We start from the raw sequence: 19,490 nt of genomic DNA, 5'->3' as shown, positions 1-19,490 counted from the left end.
TGTGTGTTTTTTTTCTGGATCAATTAGCATTTTAGATCAGACTGATATGCATCAGACGAAACATGCCAGGTCTCTGAGGTGATAGAGCGATAAAGTGATAGAGTGATGGAAGGGGCTGAATAACAGTAGAAGAATTTGGGGGCGTATACAGTGGATCTTCTGATGCGGAGCTTCTGTTCTAAACCACAGTCTAGAAGTGAAACCCGAGAAACCCGAGTAGAGAGAGGGAAAGTATGAAAGAAAGTTGTTTGCGGTTGTTTAACTCTGGAGATTTTACTTTTACTGATGTTTCTGTAAAGCAGATTGAGCTGAAATGGAAAGAAGAAGAGCTTTTTAAAAGATAGGAAAGGATTATTAACATTAACAACATTATCTCAGGATTTTTCCTTCTTTTTAACTCCTTAAATGTGAATAAATGCAGGAATGAATCAAATCTCAGCGAACAGAAGATCTGGTCCAGTTCTGATCACACTGCTGATCTCAATGTGTGTGTCGGGTAAGTGAATTAATTCTGAATTAAATAAGTATCAGTGTTATTAAATATAGATTTTTTTTTTTGCTAAATTGTGAGTTGTGTAATTCTATAATGATCTTGAGTCTCTACCAATAACTGTATCAGATTTTAATACATATTATTATTTTTAATTCTTTAAATCTATTGTGTGTAACGACTATACTATTTAGTTTGGTCTATATCAATATATCTATGAATATAACAATATACATGCTATACAGACACTGTGTAACCAAACAATAACATTTTAACAATATTTACTCTGAATGAAAATATTATTACATACAGTATATAGAGAAATACGTTTAATTTTCACTTTAAATAACTTTTTTCTATATTTTCTACAGTTTTGTCTTTGACACATTGACAAAACTGTCAAACTTTGGTCAAAATTTCTATTTGATTTCCTTATGTTTTTGTGTATTTTAAATAACTTAGGCATTTATTATATGATTCCTTTACTTATTTTTTTTAGCTATTTATTAAATATTTTGTTATTTAAATGTGTTAAAGACTGTTCAACCTGTCATTTTGGGATAATTCATATTTAGCTGAGGTAAACCTTAAGCTGCCTATTTATGGTTTTACCTTTTATGGTAAAATATTACGTTAATTAGGATATTTTAAGAAAATCTTTGAGACAGATCAACCACATTTTAATTTTCACTATACAGGGTGGACACGTGCATGACAGAATATAAAAAAGGTGAAATAAAAAAAAAATGATTTAGTTGGTAAATAGGATTTTTGTGTAGCCTAAACTCTTGTTTACAGTGGTGTGGAAAAAGGGGGGACTCCTTATATATTTCATGATGAGTTTTCTTTATAAATTTCAGTTAAATATATATCATATAGCAGAAGAACACAGTGATATTTGAGAAGAGAAATTAAGTAGGATTTAAAGGAAGTGTCGTTTAATTGATTTGAATACCTGTATCACTAATTATTGGAACACAAAATTGTGTTGGGTAAGCCCATTGACCCTTGACCTACACACACAGGTAAATCTAGTTATGAGAAAGAGAAAGTTTTTCTCCTCTTTTCTGTATCTTCTCTGAAGAGCGGCAACATGGGAGCCTCAAAACACTCAAAACTTTCAAACTCTCAAATGACCTGAAAACAAAGATTGTTCAACATCATGGTTTTTAGAGGAAGGAAATAAAAAGCTCAATAATCTCAGAGATTTCAGCTGATCAGTTTCCACTGTGAGGAACAGAGTGATGAAATGGAAGAACCACAGGCTCAGTTCTAGTTAAGACCTGAAGTAGCAGAACAAGAAAAATCTCAGATAATCAGAGGAGAAGGATGGTGAGAACAGTCATAGTCAACATAATCACAGACCTCCAGACCAGCTCTAAAGACCTACATCATTATCCTGCTGCAGATGGAGTCACTGTGCATCGTTCACTATTTACTATTTAGCACACTTTACACAAGGAGAGGCTGTATGGGAGAGTAATTAATGCAGAAGAAGCCTTTTCTGAGAACACGCCACAAACAGAGTCGCTTCAGGTATGCTAAAGCTAAAGCACATTTGGAGAAGCCAGCTTTATTTTGGAGTAAGGTTCTGTGGACTGATGAAGCTAAAATGATTAGAGTTATTTGGAGGGCGGTTATTTTTGCATGGAGGAAAAAGAACACAGCATTTCAACATAAGCACTTTACTGCTCCCCACAGTAAAATTGGTGCCGGTTCCATCATGCTGTGGGGCTGTGTGATCAGTGCAGGTTCTGGGAATCTTGTTAAAGTTGAGAGTCTCATGGATTTCAGTCAATATCAGCAGATTCTTGAGAACAATGTTGAAGAATCAGTGAGAAAGTTGAAGTTTGAAGCGCCGGGGCTGGATACTTCAACAAGACAACGACCCTAAACACTAAACACTAAACTCTGCTCAAAATCTACTAAAGCACTAAATCATTCATACAGAGGAACACAGGAAGTACAACATTCTGGAATGATCATCTCAGATCATCTCAGTCCTCAGACCTGAATATTATTATAAATCTGTGGTGTGATTTAAAGCGGCTGTTCATGATCAGAAACCTGAATCAAACCTGACTGAACTGGAGATGATTTATAAAGAAGAATGATCCAAAATACCTTCAACCAGAAGCTTCAACCAGACTCTCATTGGAAGCTATAGGAAGAGTTTAGAGGCTGTTATTCCTGCAAAAGGAGGATCTACTAATTATTGTTGTAATTTTTTGTAAATTTATGCACCTGCCTAATTTTGTTTATGTAATTATTGCACACTTTCTGTAAATCCTATAAACTTTCACTTCTCAAGTATCACTGTATTCCTCTGCTATATCTACGATATATTTAACTAAAATTGCTGATCTGAACAACCAAAGATTTAAAAAGAAAAATCATGAAAATTTTCTAGATATTTATGTGCTATATTTATATTACATTTAATATAAAATTGTCTAACTGTGTAGTTTAAACATCACTTGTGCACCCTTTGCCAAATGATAATACATATTTTTATTATGTTATTTGTATGTATTTTTGTAAGCCCTGCATAAACAGGCCACACACTGCAGTTTTTAATGATTATTCAGGCAATGATTTTTGGAAAACATGCACCGCCCACGTGAAAGTCAAGTAGCAGGTTGTGTCAATGTTGACAGTAGCAACAGCAAACATGTGCAGTAACTACAGCAGGTGTATCACATCAGTCTGAAGGAATTTTCACATATTCATCTCAAGTGATTTGTTTTGATTTGTCTGCTTTGTAGAGTTTGTGGAGCATGAGCTGCCTGTGTAAAGATCTGTCACAGCATCTCAACGGGGTTCAAGTCAGGACTCTGGGTGAATCCCATTTCTCCCCTTGGCCCTACCCCTTACCCCTACCCCTCTGTTTTGCGCGTGCACGTCAAGGGGTAGGGGTGTCCCGATTCCTGTTAGGATGAAGTGGTAGGGGTAAGGGGTAGGGCTAGTTAGCCCTTCAAATGGAGATTTTCCAGACCCACACTTCGTACCGAGGGGTATGAGAATGACTGGCAAGATGGCGGAACAAGCGACCAAAGAAAGTATTTTCCATGTTAAAAATTACGATTAGCACTGTATTACCTTAGTTTATTTTGTAGTTTTGATGTTTTATGGCTGAATTCTTCGTAACAAGCATAAAAAGTTCGCTAGTAGTTCGTTTCGGTAGCTAGCTAGCTAGCTAACTTTCCCGTTCCACCTTAAATGGTGCAACAGACGGCAGGCGCTACCGCATTTAAGGCGGAACGGAAAAAATAAATCAAATAAAAAATAATCAGAGCTAATTTCAGCTCCCCATCACAGAGGAATTAAGGAATGGACAATATTAATTAATTTCTGCACCTCCTGCCCCCTTTCTGTACACATACAATGCCCTAAAGTTAACTAGTTAACCAGCAGCTAGGCTACTGAACTTTAGCGCTCCACTGCTATCATCACATCAGCCCAGCAGGGTCACCTACACACCACCGCTAGTAGCCTGGTCATAAATCAGTGCTATTTATTTATGTATTTATTGTTCATTGACACACGTCATTGTGATATACCAGTGATTCCTCTGTCACTGAGGACCCATATTCTTGCACATTTTATTGTTTTTGTAACACATTACCTGCTCCAGGACCAGTGTTGGGAACCAGTGTGATATACAATTTCTAGTATATTATGGAGGCTATTTTCAATAAGATTCACCTTTCACCGGGTGCTTGAAGGGTTGTCCCAATTCCTAGGGGTAGGATTTTACCCCTTCCCCTTGTAACTCCGTTTCAAGGGGAAGGATTACACTCGAAAAGAAGGGGTAGGAGTAAGGGGTAGGGCCAAGGGGAGAAATAGGATTCACCCTCTGACTCAGACACTTAAAAATATGTTCTGTTCAACTTTTATTAGGGTGGTTGCCAAGCAAAGCAAAGCATTATGCTTTTATGCATTTCTTCTTTCTCAGCTTTTTCTAATTATTATTCATGCTTTAATAATAATAAAAAAGATTGTTAATAGCATATCAGTTAATCATTGTATAAAGATAATAGCACTACCCAATAGTAATAATATTGTAAGAACAAGGGAATTACACAAAGGACCAATATGGTAACCACATGGCAATGCCTCTTTAGTAATTACATGGTAAAAACCCAATTGTACAAATAACACAATATTAATAACACAGTAATAAGACAATAGTAATAAAAGTATAGCAGTGAAAATTACCCAAAAGTAATAATTTTTAAAGAACAAGGGAATTGCACAAAAGGACCAATATTGTAAAAACATGGTAATGCCTCTTTAGTAATTACATGGTAATAACCCAATAGTAATAACACAATGTTAATAATACAGTAATAAGACAATAGTAATAAAAGTATAACAGTGAAAATTACCCAATAGTAATACTATTGTAAGAACAAGGGAATTGCACAAAAAGTCCAATATTGTAACAACATGGTAATCCCTTTATTAGTAATTACATGGTAATAACCCAATAGTACAATAAAACAATGTAAATAACACAGTAATAAGACAATAGTTATAAAACTATAAGAGTAAAAATTACCCAATAGTAATATTTTTTTAAAGAACAAGGCACTAACACAAAAGTAATAACATTGTAATAATATGATTATAGCATCATAGTAACAATGTTGCATGCAGTAACACAAAAGTAATACATTGTAATAATGTGGTAATAACATCACAATAATAACAATATAATGACATGGCAAAATATCAAAGCAATAACATTGTAATTAACTTGCACAATGGTAATCACATTGTAATTAAGAGGCAATTACACAATAGTACCTTGCATTAGTAACAACTGGGTAATTGCATGGTAATACACATTAGCAATAGCACTGTGATAACATGGGGTAACATGATAGTAATAATATGGTAACAACATGATAGTGATAACATTGTAATAAAGCAATGGCTATCACTTTGTTACAATTACAAGGCTATAATAATATTATTGTAATAACATGAATGTAACAAAATTGCAATAACATGTTAATAACACAATTGTAATAACACAATGATACAATGTTGCAATAACATGGTAATTATCAATATCAAAACATTAATAGGAATTATAATTATCAAAACAATAAAACAATGGCAATTACATTGTTGTAACTTTGCAATAACCAAGTAATAACATGTAATAACATTGTAAATAACATAACTGTAAAAAAATAGAAAGAACATGTTAATTACACAATTGTAGTAATGTAGTAATACCACAATGTTAATTACATTGTAATAACAATTTAGTAATAATAACAGCAATAACATTGCAATAACTTTGCAATAACACAAAGTAATAACAGGGTAATACATGGTAGTAACACAATAGTGATAACATTGTAATAACAAGGATATTTTAAAACAAGAACACTATTATAGATTATAATAAAATGATAATAACACATGAGTGATAACATGGTAGGAATACAGTGGAAATAACATGCTAGTAATATTGCAATAACATAATGTTAAAAACATTGTAATAACACTAGTAATCAATGATGTATAATGCATAATGTAGTAACATAATAATAACACAATGGTAATAACTTTGTAATAACAAATTAGTAATGATATGTGCAATAAGTCACGGTAATAACAGGGTAATACATGAAACTGACAATAGTAATAACATTGTAATAACAAGGGAATTACACAATAGTAATAACATTGTGATAAAAATTTAATTACACAATATTTTAATATAAAAAAACACATGAACAACACATGAGAAATAATGTTATAGTAATACTGCAATAACACAACAGTAGAATATTTTAGATTTACTTTTTATTGTGTAGGTTCTGGCCAAAATCAAAAACTAAAAACCTCCATAACCTGTTATAGTTGCAAATCAAAGAGATAATCAAATAAAAACAGTGAAAAGTTCAGGAGCGCACAGCTTCAGTTCTGAGGGGTAGGTCCACAGTGAGTTTGGAAGTTGTCGTATTTAAACACACCTCACTCAACTCATCAGTTAATTAGCAGGTGAAGCAGGAGTGTTTCAGTAGGCCAACTTTCAAACGGTGCTGGGAACTCAGGTCTGGAGTTACTCAGCCCTGAAACACAGAGTGATTTCTAAACTGCAGACTGTGTGTATATGGATGAAAATGCAATAGAAAATAATCTAAAACTGAACTGTTGAACCACGGTTTCACCAGATTTCTCAATTTCCACATTCTCTCAGCAGACGGCAGGAATATCACAGTCAGGATGGGATCGGGCGTGATGCTACCGTGTAGCTGCCCACACGTTTCTTCACTGCTCAGCTGGCAGAAGGGCATCACCATAGTGTACAGTGATCGCAGAAACTCAGCCGAAACCAGTGCAGATCAGCAGTACAGCGGGAGAACCAGAGTCCTGGAGAGCAACTGCTCTCTGGTCCTGAGCCGAGTTCAGCCGTCTGACGAGGGAGAGTACTCCTGCTACTACCAGACCTCCAGTTTCTCCGTAGAGACTGTAACTCTACACGTCACAGGTGAATAGAGATGCTGAGGTGACACTATACCAGGGGTCGGCAAATAAGTTTGACCACGGGCCAGATATTTTCCAAGCCATTATTAATTCTGTTCTGTAAAATGAAGTGTAATGGGTTAGAGTGCTACTGACTAGTAGCTCTCCAGCCCAGAGGGTTGTTGAACCAAATTGCAGAACAGTTGACCTCAAAGCAGGTAAACCCAAGAAGAAAAGAAAATATAAATAAATAAATGATCCAATATGCTACCGCTACCGCTGAATTGGGACACAGCCGGAAAAAAAAAACGCCCTTATAAGGAGATAGGGAGCCCAAAAACAGGCAGAAAAATGAAAACGGGCGGAAACTAAAGTCACGGCAAGCGCGACAGTGAGAGCTCATCAGTTGTTTTTCATTATCATTTTTTATAGTTCAAACAACCTCACAGGCCAGATGTTTCATGCTTGCAGGCCACATCTGGCCCGCTGGACGCGTATTGCCGACCCCTGGTTTAACATTACACTTTCTCAATCCCACTAATGGTGTTTTGGTCTTTTCCCAGCATGCACAAGCATTGCAACAGTGCTGGTTGTGTTCGAAACTGCCAACCCATGGTGGTTCACCAGCTATTCCATTATCTGTTCAATTCTCGATGGAGACCTGACGGATTTTCTCTGTCGCTAGCTAGCTAGCCAGCAAAGGGTCTAGAAATCAAAAGGTATCCTATTGATAAATCATATGGAGACATTGCATTCAATATCGATTTTTATCGTAATAGAAAATGTTTTTAAGGATTACATATTCTTTAAACTAGGGCTGTTAACATCAAAGCGTGTATTGTGGCCAGCCCATGAGTACACCTGTGTAAAAATCAGTGCGTCTAATCAGCATTTTGATATGCCACACCTGTAACTGATGGATGGTTTATCTCAGCAAAGAAGAAGTGCTCCCTAACTCAGATTTAGACCCAATTGTGAGAAAACATCCTTTTTTGTACGTAGGAAAATTCTTAGATCTGTGAGTTTAGCTAATGAAAAATGGGAGCAAAACCAAAAGTGTTTAAACAAGTTGCAAGAAAAAGTATGTAATCCTTTTGGGATTACTTGGATTTCTGCATAAATTGGTCATTAAATGTGTTATGATCTTCATCAAGTCACACCAATAGACAAACACAGACTCCTTTACCTAATACCACAAATTATATCTTTGCAAGGTTTTATTAAACACAACATGTTAACATTCACAGTGAGGGGGAAAAGTATGTGAACCTTTGGATTTAATGACTGGTTGATCCTCCTTTGGCAGAAAAAATCTCAATCTAACGTTTCCTGTAGTTGCAGATCAGACCTGGAAAAAACTGTTTCAGTTCAGCTATAATATTCTTGGGATATCTGGTGTGAATCGCTCTCTTGAGGTCATGATGCCACAGAATCTCAATTGGGTTCAGGAGGTCTCTCCAGGACTCTCCAGAGGCTTATTTTCTTCTGTTGAAGTCGTTCGGTTGTTAATTTACTTCTATGTTTTGGGTCGTTGTTCTGTTGCATCATCCATCCTCTGTTCAGCTTCAGTTGGAGGACAGATGATCTTAAGTTTTCCTGCAAAATCTCTTGGTAAACTTGGGAATTCATTTTTCTGTTGATGACGGCAATCCGTCAAGACCCTGAGGCAGCAAAGCAGTCCCAAACCATGATGCCCCCTCCACCATGTTTCACAGTTGGGATGAGGTTTTGATAATTATGTGCTGTGCCTTTTTTCTCCAAACATAATATTGTGTGTTTCTTTCAAACAACTCAATTTTTATTTTATATGTCCCCAGCATATTTTGCCAGTAGTGCTGTGGAACATCCAGGTGCTCTTTTGCAAACTTCAAACGCACAGCAATGTTTTTTTTTGGACAGCAGTGGCTTCCTCTGTGGTGTCCTCCCATGAACTCCATCCTTGTTTAATGTTTTCCTTATTGTAGATTTGTCAGCAAAAATGTCAGCATGTGCCTGAGATTTCTGTATTCAGTCTTCAGCTGACACTCTAGGATTCTTCCTCACCTCATTGATCATTCTGCGCTGTACTCTTGCAGTCATCTTTACAGGACTTTACCACGCCTAGGGAGAGCAGCAACAGTGCAGAACTTTCTCCAATTGTAGACAGTCTGTCTTACCGTGGACACATGAACATCAAGGCTTTTAGAGATACTTTTTATAAACCTTTCCAGCTGCATGCAAGTAAACAATTCTTGAATGTAGATCCTCTGAGAGCTCTTTTGTTGTGCGAGGCATGATTAACATCAAGCAATGCTTCTTAAGAACAGTAAACTCAAAACTAGTGTATGTTTTTATAGGTCAGGTCAGCTTTAAACCAACACATCCAATCTCATCACATTGATTGGACTCCAGGTTGGCTGACTCCTGGCTTCAATTAGCCTAAGGGTTCACATACTTTTTCCACCCTCACTGTTAACATGTTGTGTTTAATAAAACCATGCAAACATATACTTTTTTGTGTGGTGTTAGTTTAAGCAGACTGTGTTTGTCTATTGTTGTGATTTAGATGAAGACCAGAACACATTTAAAGACCAATTTATGCAGAAATCCAAGAAATTCCAAAAGGGTCACATACTTTTTCTTGCAACTGTAAACAGACAGGTTACTATGAGAACTAGAGAACTACAGAATACACAAAGATTAAACAAACAAAACAAAAAAGACAAAGAAAAACCAACAACCCAAAACAGACATAAAATGTATAAGAACCAACAAACTAACACTAACTGTGAAAACACAGGGGCTTAAATACACATGGAGGGAACATGAAACAGGAAACGCTTGGGGGCAGGTAATAAGGAGGCGGGGCTAAAAATGAACACAGGTGGGAGCACTGGAGACACGGGTGGAGACAAGGAGAACACAGAGAGGGCCATGTGGTTAGGAAAGATACATAAACAAGCAGGAGGGCAGGAAAACACAGACACAGAACAGGACAAGAATGTACCATTATACCCTTTTTTACAGTGATAGGTAGCTCAGTATGTTGTTATGTTAGCTCTCAGCTAATGTGTGCAAATTTAAGAAACTGTAGAATAGTTAAAGGAATTCTCAGCCTGTTTTGTGAGTGTCTGAGTTGTATTAGTTTTGAAATGGTTGACAGACTGTCTTTATGGCCCTCAGGCAAATATTCCTTCTGGTAGATCATAATGATGATTCACATACTGCTGTTTTTCTCTGTTTTTTCTGTTCTGTCTCCATGCAGCCGATGCTTCTTGTGAGTACAAATCTGGCCTTTACCATTGTAAGGCCACCTGGGGTTCTCCTGAGGGGTGGATTGTATGGAGATTGAACGGTCAGTCCAAGTTCCTGCATTCAGTGTTTTTCCAGAGGAAGCTGGATGAAGATTCTGGTCTCTATATCATAAACGGCTCCGCCAACATAACCAGTAATGGCGCAGTGACGTGTGAGGTGGAGACTTCTGGAAAAACAGTGGAAATTGAGTGTAACCGTAAGTGTGCTTAGGAAACTTTTTCTGGTATATAGTTGCAGGAAAAAATATGTGAATCCTTTGGGATTACTTGTATTTCTGCATAAATTGGTCATTAAATGTGTTCTAATCTTCATCAGGTCACAACAATAGACAAACACAGTTTGCTTAAACTGATACCACACAAAAAATATATATATGTTTGCATGGTTTTATTGAACACAACATGTTAACATTCACAGTGAGGGGGAAAAAGTATATAAACCCATAAACCAATGACTTTTTCTAAGAGCTAATTGGATGCAGGATGTGATGAGATTGGATGTGTTGGTTAAAGCTGCCCTGCACTATAAAAAAAAACACACATCAGTTTTGAGTTTGCTTTTCCTAAGAAGCATTGCTTCTTGTGAATCTCGCCTCGCACAACAATAGAGCTCTCAGAAGACCTATGTTCAAGAATCGTTGACTTGCATGAAGCTGGAAAGGGCTACAAAAGTATCTCTAAAAGCCTTGATGTTCATGTTTCCACAATAAGACAGACGCTCTACAAATGGAGAAAGTTCAGCACTGCTGTTGCTACTCTCCCTAGGCTTGGTATAAAGTCCTGTAAAGATGACTGCAAGAGCACAGCACAGAATGATCAATGAGGTGAAGAAGAATCCTAGACTGTCCTGGAGGGGGCATCATGGTTTGGGGCTGCTTTGCTGCCTCAGAGTCTGGTCGGATCTCTGTCATCAGCAGAAAAATTTAAACTTAAGACCAGCTGTCTGCCCACTGAAGCTCAACAGAGGATGGATGATGCAACAGGACCCAAAACCCAAAACGACCCAAAACATGAAATTAAATCAACAACCGAACGGCTTCAACAGAAGAAAATACGCTTTCTGGAGAGTCCTGACCTCCTGAACCCAATTGAGATTCTGTGGCATCATGACCTCAAGAGAGCGATTCACACCAGATATCCCAAGAATATTATAGCTGAACTGAAAGGTTCACATACTTTTTCCACCCTGCACTGTGAATGTTAACATGTTGTGTTCAATAAAACCATGTAACCATATACAGTTAAGGTCAAAATTATAACTTTTGACTATTTCCATAAAATACTGGCAATTCTTTGCAATATACATCAAATTTTATATAGTAAATTATTAATCCAGTAAACAGCCGCATTTTGGTCCACTTTGGAATATAAAATAAATATTCAAGATTCCTAATAAAAAAAAATGGTAAAAACTGAGATTGTCAAAAGTATTAGCCCCCATGTGATTTTGTGTTTTCAAAGCAAATTAATTGGGCTTCAAACCACATCTACTAATCAATTAGATTTGAAAACACACCTGAGCAATCAATTAGCACTGAACCTTATTTAAATTACTCCAAGAAGCAGAGTTAGTATCACTTGACCACTTGAATGAAAGGGATACTCTTGGGTTGCTCTGTAATCTTTGTACAAAGCAAAGATTTTCAGGGGGAAGGATATACTGCCATTTCCAAGCGTTTCATGGTTTCTAGAACAGCTGTGTGTTGCATCATCGCGAAGCACAAAGAAACAAAGTCTGTGTTTAAAAATAAACACGGCCGTGGTTGCAAACGCAAGATTTCCAATACTTTGCAGCGAAAAAAAATCAGAGATGTCAACAGTAATCCCCGGACCTCTGCTAAAATGATTGTTGCTGAACTTCCTTCTTCTGAACTTGATGTTTCACGCAAAACTGTTGTGCCAGAGACAATCTGAAACATAAGGGCGAGTTTTGGAAGTCTGTCCTTTGGTCTGATGAAACCAAACTTGAGCTGTTTGGGCATATGGATGCTGCTTTTGTTTGGCGTAGGAAGGGCGAGGCCTTCAACCCTAAAAATACTGTCCCCACAGTGAAGCATGCTGGTGGAAGCATAATGCTGTGGGGACAGGAAACCTTGTTCGGGTGAATGGGACCATGAAAAAAGAGGATTATTTGGATATTTTGAAGAACAGCAGGACATCTGTTGCCAGTCTAGGGTTAGGTCATTGCGGGGTCTTCCAACAAGACAATGACCCAAAGCATACATCAAAGTTGGTCAAAACCTTTTTGAAAGACACCAAAATCAATGTTATGGCGTGGCCCTCTCATAGCCCTGATCTCAATCCTATTGAGAATCTGTGGAGAGAGCTCAAGGTTCGGGTCCATGCTCGGAGACCAAGCAATTTGCATGATCTTGAACAATTTTCCAAGGAAGAATGGGCTAAAATCCCTCAGCAGACATTGGTTAGAAACTACCAGAACAGATTGTTGTCCGTTTTGAAGCAGAAAGGCTACACAATTAACTAGTAGTTGTCAGAGGGCTAATATTTTGACCATTGCATTTTTTCTTTCGCTTTTTTCTTGTTTCTGTGAAACAAACGAATGAAAATGTTCATTTGACCTTATGCAGATGTTGTCTCAGTTCTTGTGGACAAACACAAACTATAAAGACTTAAGGTTATGGCCCATACCATTGGAAGGATTAGGGTTTTATTTGATTTCATAAGGGGGGTAATTTTTTTTACCTTAACTGTATATTTTTTGTGTGGTATTAGTTTAAGCAGACTGTTTTTTTCTATTGTTGTGACTTGAGGAAGATCAGAACACATTTAATGACCAATTTATGCAGAAATCCAAGTAATCCCAAATATTTCCCAATTGTGTCAATATTTTGTGTGAAAACGATTATTTTCTAGTATTACCTTTATTTTTTTGGCACTGGAATTCACTAGAGTTTAACGGGTATATATTAGACATTTTGTGCTCCTTCACTTTCCACTTGAGGATGCCCCACAGATGCTCAATTGGCTTTAGGTATGGAATAACACTTGGAAAACTGTTGTGTGTCCCAGTTTCAGAAGGTATGGGATCATGCTCTGCATCAGAATGTCACAGTACATGTTGGAATTCAGCTCCCCAGTGCCAGTACCACTCAAAATTCCCCATAGCCATGATGTTACCACCACCATGCTTAGCTGTAGAAAAGGGAACAGTTAAGCAGTATTGGTACTCCTCATTAGGGTGCCATCACATATTTTACGGCATCTTTGAGCATAGCAACAAGCGTGTTTCTCACATCCTTAGAGAGTTCTTTGAACTGAAGTGCCATGCTGAATATCCAGTGGACACTATAAGAGAATTTAACAGGCCAGCTCCTTATTCACACCTGGGAACTTGTAACATTTATGAGTCAAATGACACTGGGGAGGGACATCATAACAAGTGGGCACTGTTTGGACATGTTCACCGTGACGTGTACTCACTTGTGTTGCAGATATTTAGACATGAATGGCTGTGTGTTGAGTTATTTTTAGAGGACAGGGTACCACTTTAAAATAAGACTACCTTTATAAAGGGTTTATAAATAGTTTACAATTAGTTTATTAATGGTTACTAATTAGGTTGTAAATGCCTTAAAAATCATTAATAATCAGTTATAACACATACGTAGAAAGGGCAACAATGACCTGTTGTTTGCCAAATAGTGAACCCACAGCCGTCTATATTGTTAAACTTTAGATCTTGTCTGCTTTGTCTTCTCCATCTAACTCAACTTACTTCTCCATCTCCATATTCTCCATCAGTATCAGTATCAGTTTAACTATTTAACTCCCAAGTTTAATCATTCCACCACTAACAGGTCATTGTTGCCATTTCTACGTATGTGTTATAACTGATTATTATTGATTTCTAAGGCATTTACAACCTAATTAGTAACCATTAATAAACTAATTGTAAACCATTTATAAACCCTTTATAAAGGTAGTCTTATTTTAAAGTGGTTTCCTTGAGAACAGTAAATCTTTTATGCTATACAAATTGTGGGTTTACAGTGTAAGGCACTATTTAAGAGATCTATAGAGCATATATATATATATATATATATATATATATATATATATATATTCAGAATGACTGTTATTAAACGACACAAATAGAAGTTAGAAATTATACTGTTGGTGGGGTGTAAGATAGCAATGAGCATCGCAACACACTTTGCACAGGGTTTAATTTTTTAGTTTTTAGTTTGTTTAGTTTAAAAATGTACAGCCATGCAATAAACATTTAATTATATATGTACATTGCAATTAAATAGTTTAAGTAGATACAAATATACTTGTTTCATCCCTCCTTCTGAAATTGCATGTTTTAGTTTTTTAAATGAGATGCATTGATTATTACAGATCACTACTTTTCTGACAAATTTACAATAGTAACAGTACAGCATGTTTTAAATGCACCCAATCCAAGTACATTTTACTAAAAAAATGTATGAACATGCAACAAATTAAACAGAACGTTCTGCACCTGCTCTTCGCACCTGACAATCTTGCCACAGGCAATAAAATGAGAATGAGAGCTTTTTTGTTGCAGAACACGTTTGTAATATCCAGGATTATCTTGTCACAGTGTAAACATTCATATCAGGTTACAGTACATGAGTTATTGGAACGTCATTAATCACCGATGTTTAATAAATCTTTTTCTCCTCAGGCAGTGCACCCAGGAGTAAAGATCCTGAAAGCTTATGGAATGTTCTGCTGGTTTCTGTGGTGTGTGGAGCCCTGGTGGTCCTTTTGATTGCAACATGTTCCTGGATCATCAAACGTCGGATTAAAGCACACGGGAGGATAAGACATACAGTTTAAATGGTTAATTCTTGGAATTTACAAGTCTATAATTATAGCGATAAGGGTACATTAAATAACAGCAAGTATGACAGGATATCCAACGATTTATTAGTTGAGACTAATAAAGACATTATTTAATCAAGAGAGCACTTCAGTTTCTGAATCAGTTTCTCTGATTTTGCTATTTATAGGTTTATGTTTAAGTAAAATAAACATTGTTGTTTTATTCTATAAACTACAGACAGTGTTGTGCCAGTTCACAGCTTTTCTGAACTAGTTCAAAGTTCAGTTCATTTTACTTTTTTGGTGAGATATTCAAATAAATACTTTTTTTTCACACTACAAGCTAGAAATCACTATACGTTCTTTAAAACTGCTCATTGTTGACATTTGCTCATGATACTGTAATTGTAGGTTTCTTACCAGGTGATGAAAATGTTCATAAGGAGAATCGGTGTCTGTCTCCGTGCATCACTTCCACTAGACATTTTTTTAATTGCAGCTCTTTCTCTCACTCCAGTCATTGGTCTCTCTGTATCTCTCTCTCTCTCTCGCGCCCTCACACTTCGCGCTCTCGTCGTTGGTCTCACTCTCTCTCTCGCTCGCGCTCTCATCATTGGTCTCTCTCTCTCTCTCTCTCTCTCTCGCCCTCACACTCCGCGCTCTCGTCATTGGTCTCTCTCTCTCTCTCTCTCTCTCTCTCGCCCTCGCGCTCCGCACTCTCGTCGCTTGTCTCTCTCTCGCTCTCTCGCGCCCCACGGTATCGTCATTGGTCTCTCTCTCTCTCTCTCTCTCTCTCTATCTCTCTCTTTCTCTCTCGCGCACGCCCTCGCGCTCTCGTCGTTGGTCTCTCTCTCTCTCTCGCCCTTGCGCTCCGCACTCTCGTCGTTTGTCTCTCTCTCTCTCGCGCCCCACGGTATCGTCATTGGTCTCTCTCTCTCTCTCTCTCTCTCTCTCTCTCTCTTTCTCTCTCTCACGCGCACTCGCGCTCTTGTCGTTGGTCTCTCTCTCTCTCTCGCCCTCGCGCTCTTGTCGTTTGTCTCTCTCTCTCTCTCTCTCTCTCTCTCTCGTGCCCCCGCGCTCCGCGCTCTCGTCGTTGGTCTCTCTCTCTCTCTCTCGCTCCGCACCCCGCACTCTCGTCGTTGGTCTCTCTCTCTCTCTCTCGCCCTCGCGCTCCGCGCTTGCTAGCCAGCGTTCATTTACAGTGATGTCTGCCGTTCATGACACATAATGTGAACTAATTCACGTTCAAGTTCTTTATTAAAATGTGTTGCGTTCAGTTCAACGTTCACGAAAAAATGAGCGTGTTCAATGAACGCATTCTTTTGAACTCGTTCACGCACAACACTGCCTACAGACAACATTTTTCCCAAATTCCAAATAAAAATATTGTCATTTAGAGCATTTATTTGCAGAAAATGAGAAATGGGTGAAATATCAAAGAAAGATGCAGAGCTTTCAGACCTCAAATAATGCAAAGAAAACAAGTTCATATTCATAAAGTTTTAAGAGTTCAGAAATCAATATTTGGTGGAATAACCCTGGTTTTTAATCACAGTTTTCATGCATATTGATTAATTAGCATGAATTAAATTATTACATAAATTAAAACATCACTTAACCATTTTACAATCTTAATTAATGTAAGTATTGTTATTTGTGACCCTTATCATAAAGTGTTATCAGGACATTGTTAATTGAAAAATAATTATTAGGGCTGTCAGTCTGTGTGTTCATTACTTTACATTACATTTACACTTACATTATATCTCTAATGTGAACCTTAACATAAAAATCACATGATTTTTACATGGTAGATGTAGTTTTTTAATTCTGATCACAATGTTGGTTGCAGGTACCAACCGACTGCTGTATATACTGTACAAACACATATAGAAATAATTTTCTTATAGTTTTCCCATTCTACAGTAACAAAAAATATCTTATAATGTTCCTCTTTCTACTTTCTACTTTCTACTTTACTTCTCAGCACTGCAGTGATTAGCACTGATTAGCATGGTGGTGGTGTATGAGGTGTTAGTGTGTGTTGTGCTGGTGGTACAGTGAGTGGATCAGATACTGCAGCAGTGCTGCTGGAGTTTTTAAACACTATATTTAATCTTCTCTCATTGTCCTCCACTCTATTACACACTCCCACCTACAGCTGAAACACCCTGTAGATAAAGTAAAGTCAGAGACAGAAGCTCTAAATCTGTTGCTGCACAGGTTACAGTGTTCATCATCCTCTAATCCTTAATCTGTGTTTACAGGAAGCTGTTGGTGGACAGTTTTTAAAAACTCTGTTTAAAAACTCCAGCAGCACTGCTGCTGTATCTGATCCACTCACTGTACCACCAGCTCAACACTCACTAACACCTCATACACCACCACCATGCTAATCACTGCTAATCACTGCAGTGCTGAGAATAATAATAATCCACCACCCAAATAATAATAATAATAATAAAAATAACAGCTGATCTGTGGTGATTTTCTCTCCTTCTCTCCTAAATATTGAAGAACAGGGTAAAAGGAGGATAATAATAAAGTTTACAGAAAAACTATATAGGACTATAGTCTGTATTTACAGAAAAAATAGCTGTGATGGTGGGTGTGATATTCTGTTATGACTGTGAACATCATTATTGTGAGACAAATAAATTTTATCCTCAAAGCTTCTTAGCTCTTAACTAAAGTCGATGTCAAAATATATATATTTTTTTTTATATTTTATTTTGAAGCACTGTAATTGATTCAAATTTTATAAAATTTGGACACAATGAAAATAACAACCTCCAGATTGTGTCACAGTGTGAAAAACAAATAAAAAAACTATGTAATCATAGTGTAATTAAATTATTCTCAGTCTGGTTCATGTTTTTTTGTTATTCTTGACTCTTTTCCCATATTTTATATATATATTTATATATATTTTTCTTTCCTGTTTAATGCTGATATAATTACTGCTATTATGTTATAATCATGTTGGCAGATTTAATAATTGCTGTATGAAATGACATGCAACCCTGAATCAGAAAAAATGTTGGAAGAGTATGTAAAATAATAATAACAACACAATAAATAAACATAAATACTTATTACATTTACTTTGACAAGTATTTACTTTCAGACAGGATGAGCCCATTATATCTTATGTTTTATCTGTAAACTGTCAACACTTAATTTATTAATGCACATCCAGTGAATCAAATAAAAAAAAGTCAAAGTGAATGCAAGAAACAGTGATTTTTATTTATCTTTTGCATTTCCATTCTGTCCCATACTTTTTTTAATTAGGGGTTGTCTTTAACTACAGTAGAGAGCTATCAGTTAAATGTATATTTGCAACTTCAAATCTGCATTACTTGAGTTTCATTTGTTTCAAGAAATTGTAAACATGGAAAAATATAAGGATGGTTTCTCATTAAATAAAAAATACAATATCCCCCAGAATACTATATAATATATAAAGAAATATCTCATGGTTTATCATATTCTGCTTAAAAAAACTTGTATATTTTTTCCCATTCTACCTGAAATTATCGTATAATTTCCTTCATTCTGCTTAAAAATAGCTCTTATAATTTCCTCTATTCTACTTTTAAAAAATCTTATAATTTCTCACATTCTACCTAAAATATATCTTATAATTTTACTTATTCTTCTTAAAAATATCTCCTTTAATTTAATTTATTCTACTTAAAAATATCTTTTAGAATTTCCCCCATTTTCCTTATAAATATTTTTTAGACTTTCCTCCATTCTACTTTAAAATTTCTCTTATAATTTCTCCCATTCTAATTAAAAACATTATTCTATAATTTCTCCCATTCTATTTAAATAAATGTCTTATAATTTCCTCTATTCTACTTAAAAATATATCTTATAATTTCCCCCATTCTTCTAAAAAATATCTTATAATTTCTCTCATTATACTTATAAATGTATTTCAGAATTTCTCCCATTCTACTTAAAAACTCTCTTATAATTTTCCCATTCTACTTCAAAAAAATTCTAACAATTTCTCCAATTCTATTTAAAAAATATCTTATAATTTCTTTCATTCTACTTACAGAAGCCTCTCATAAATGCTCCAATTCCCATATTTAAAAAAATATCTCCTATATTTTTTTTCCATATCTATCTATTCATTTTACTTAAAAATATTCAGCTTCTTTCTTTAAATATAACTGTGTGTAGATTTTAAGTGAAGTAGCTGCTGTGATTATAATGTGTGTACGGGTAAAAAAAAATAGTTTATTTAAACACTTCTTGGTAGATAAAGCACATTTTTAATAAGCCAAATATCTGCCATGTTTTGTTCATAAATATCAATCACTATTAACCCTTGTGTGCTTATCATATTTTTGTTACTCGTTTACTTTGTTACTTGTATTTAATTCAGCAAAATT

General features: G+C 36.1%; 1 protein-coding gene across 1 annotated transcript; it reads left to right on the top strand.

The window, feature by feature from the left end:
• The first annotated feature begins 200 nt into the window (after positions 1-200).
• Positions 201-10,480, top strand: LOC103046930 (uncharacterized). The gene is made up of 3 exons (XM_049470047.1): positions 201-496; positions 6,714-7,001; positions 10,221-10,480. Exons 1-3 carry the CDS (start codon positions 424-426, stop codon positions 10,478-10,480), a joined length of 621 nt encoding a protein of 206 aa, XP_049326004.1. The 5' UTR covers positions 201-423.
• Positions 10,481-19,490: the final 9,010 nt, after the last annotated feature.

The sequence above is a fragment of the Astyanax mexicanus genome, chromosome 21 (assembly GCF_023375975.1).
Source record: "Astyanax mexicanus isolate ESR-SI-001 chromosome 21, AstMex3_surface, whole genome shotgun sequence".
NCBI lineage: Eukaryota > Metazoa > Chordata > Actinopteri > Characiformes > Acestrorhamphidae > Astyanax > Astyanax mexicanus.
This window is presented reverse-complemented; position numbering and strand designations above follow the sequence as displayed.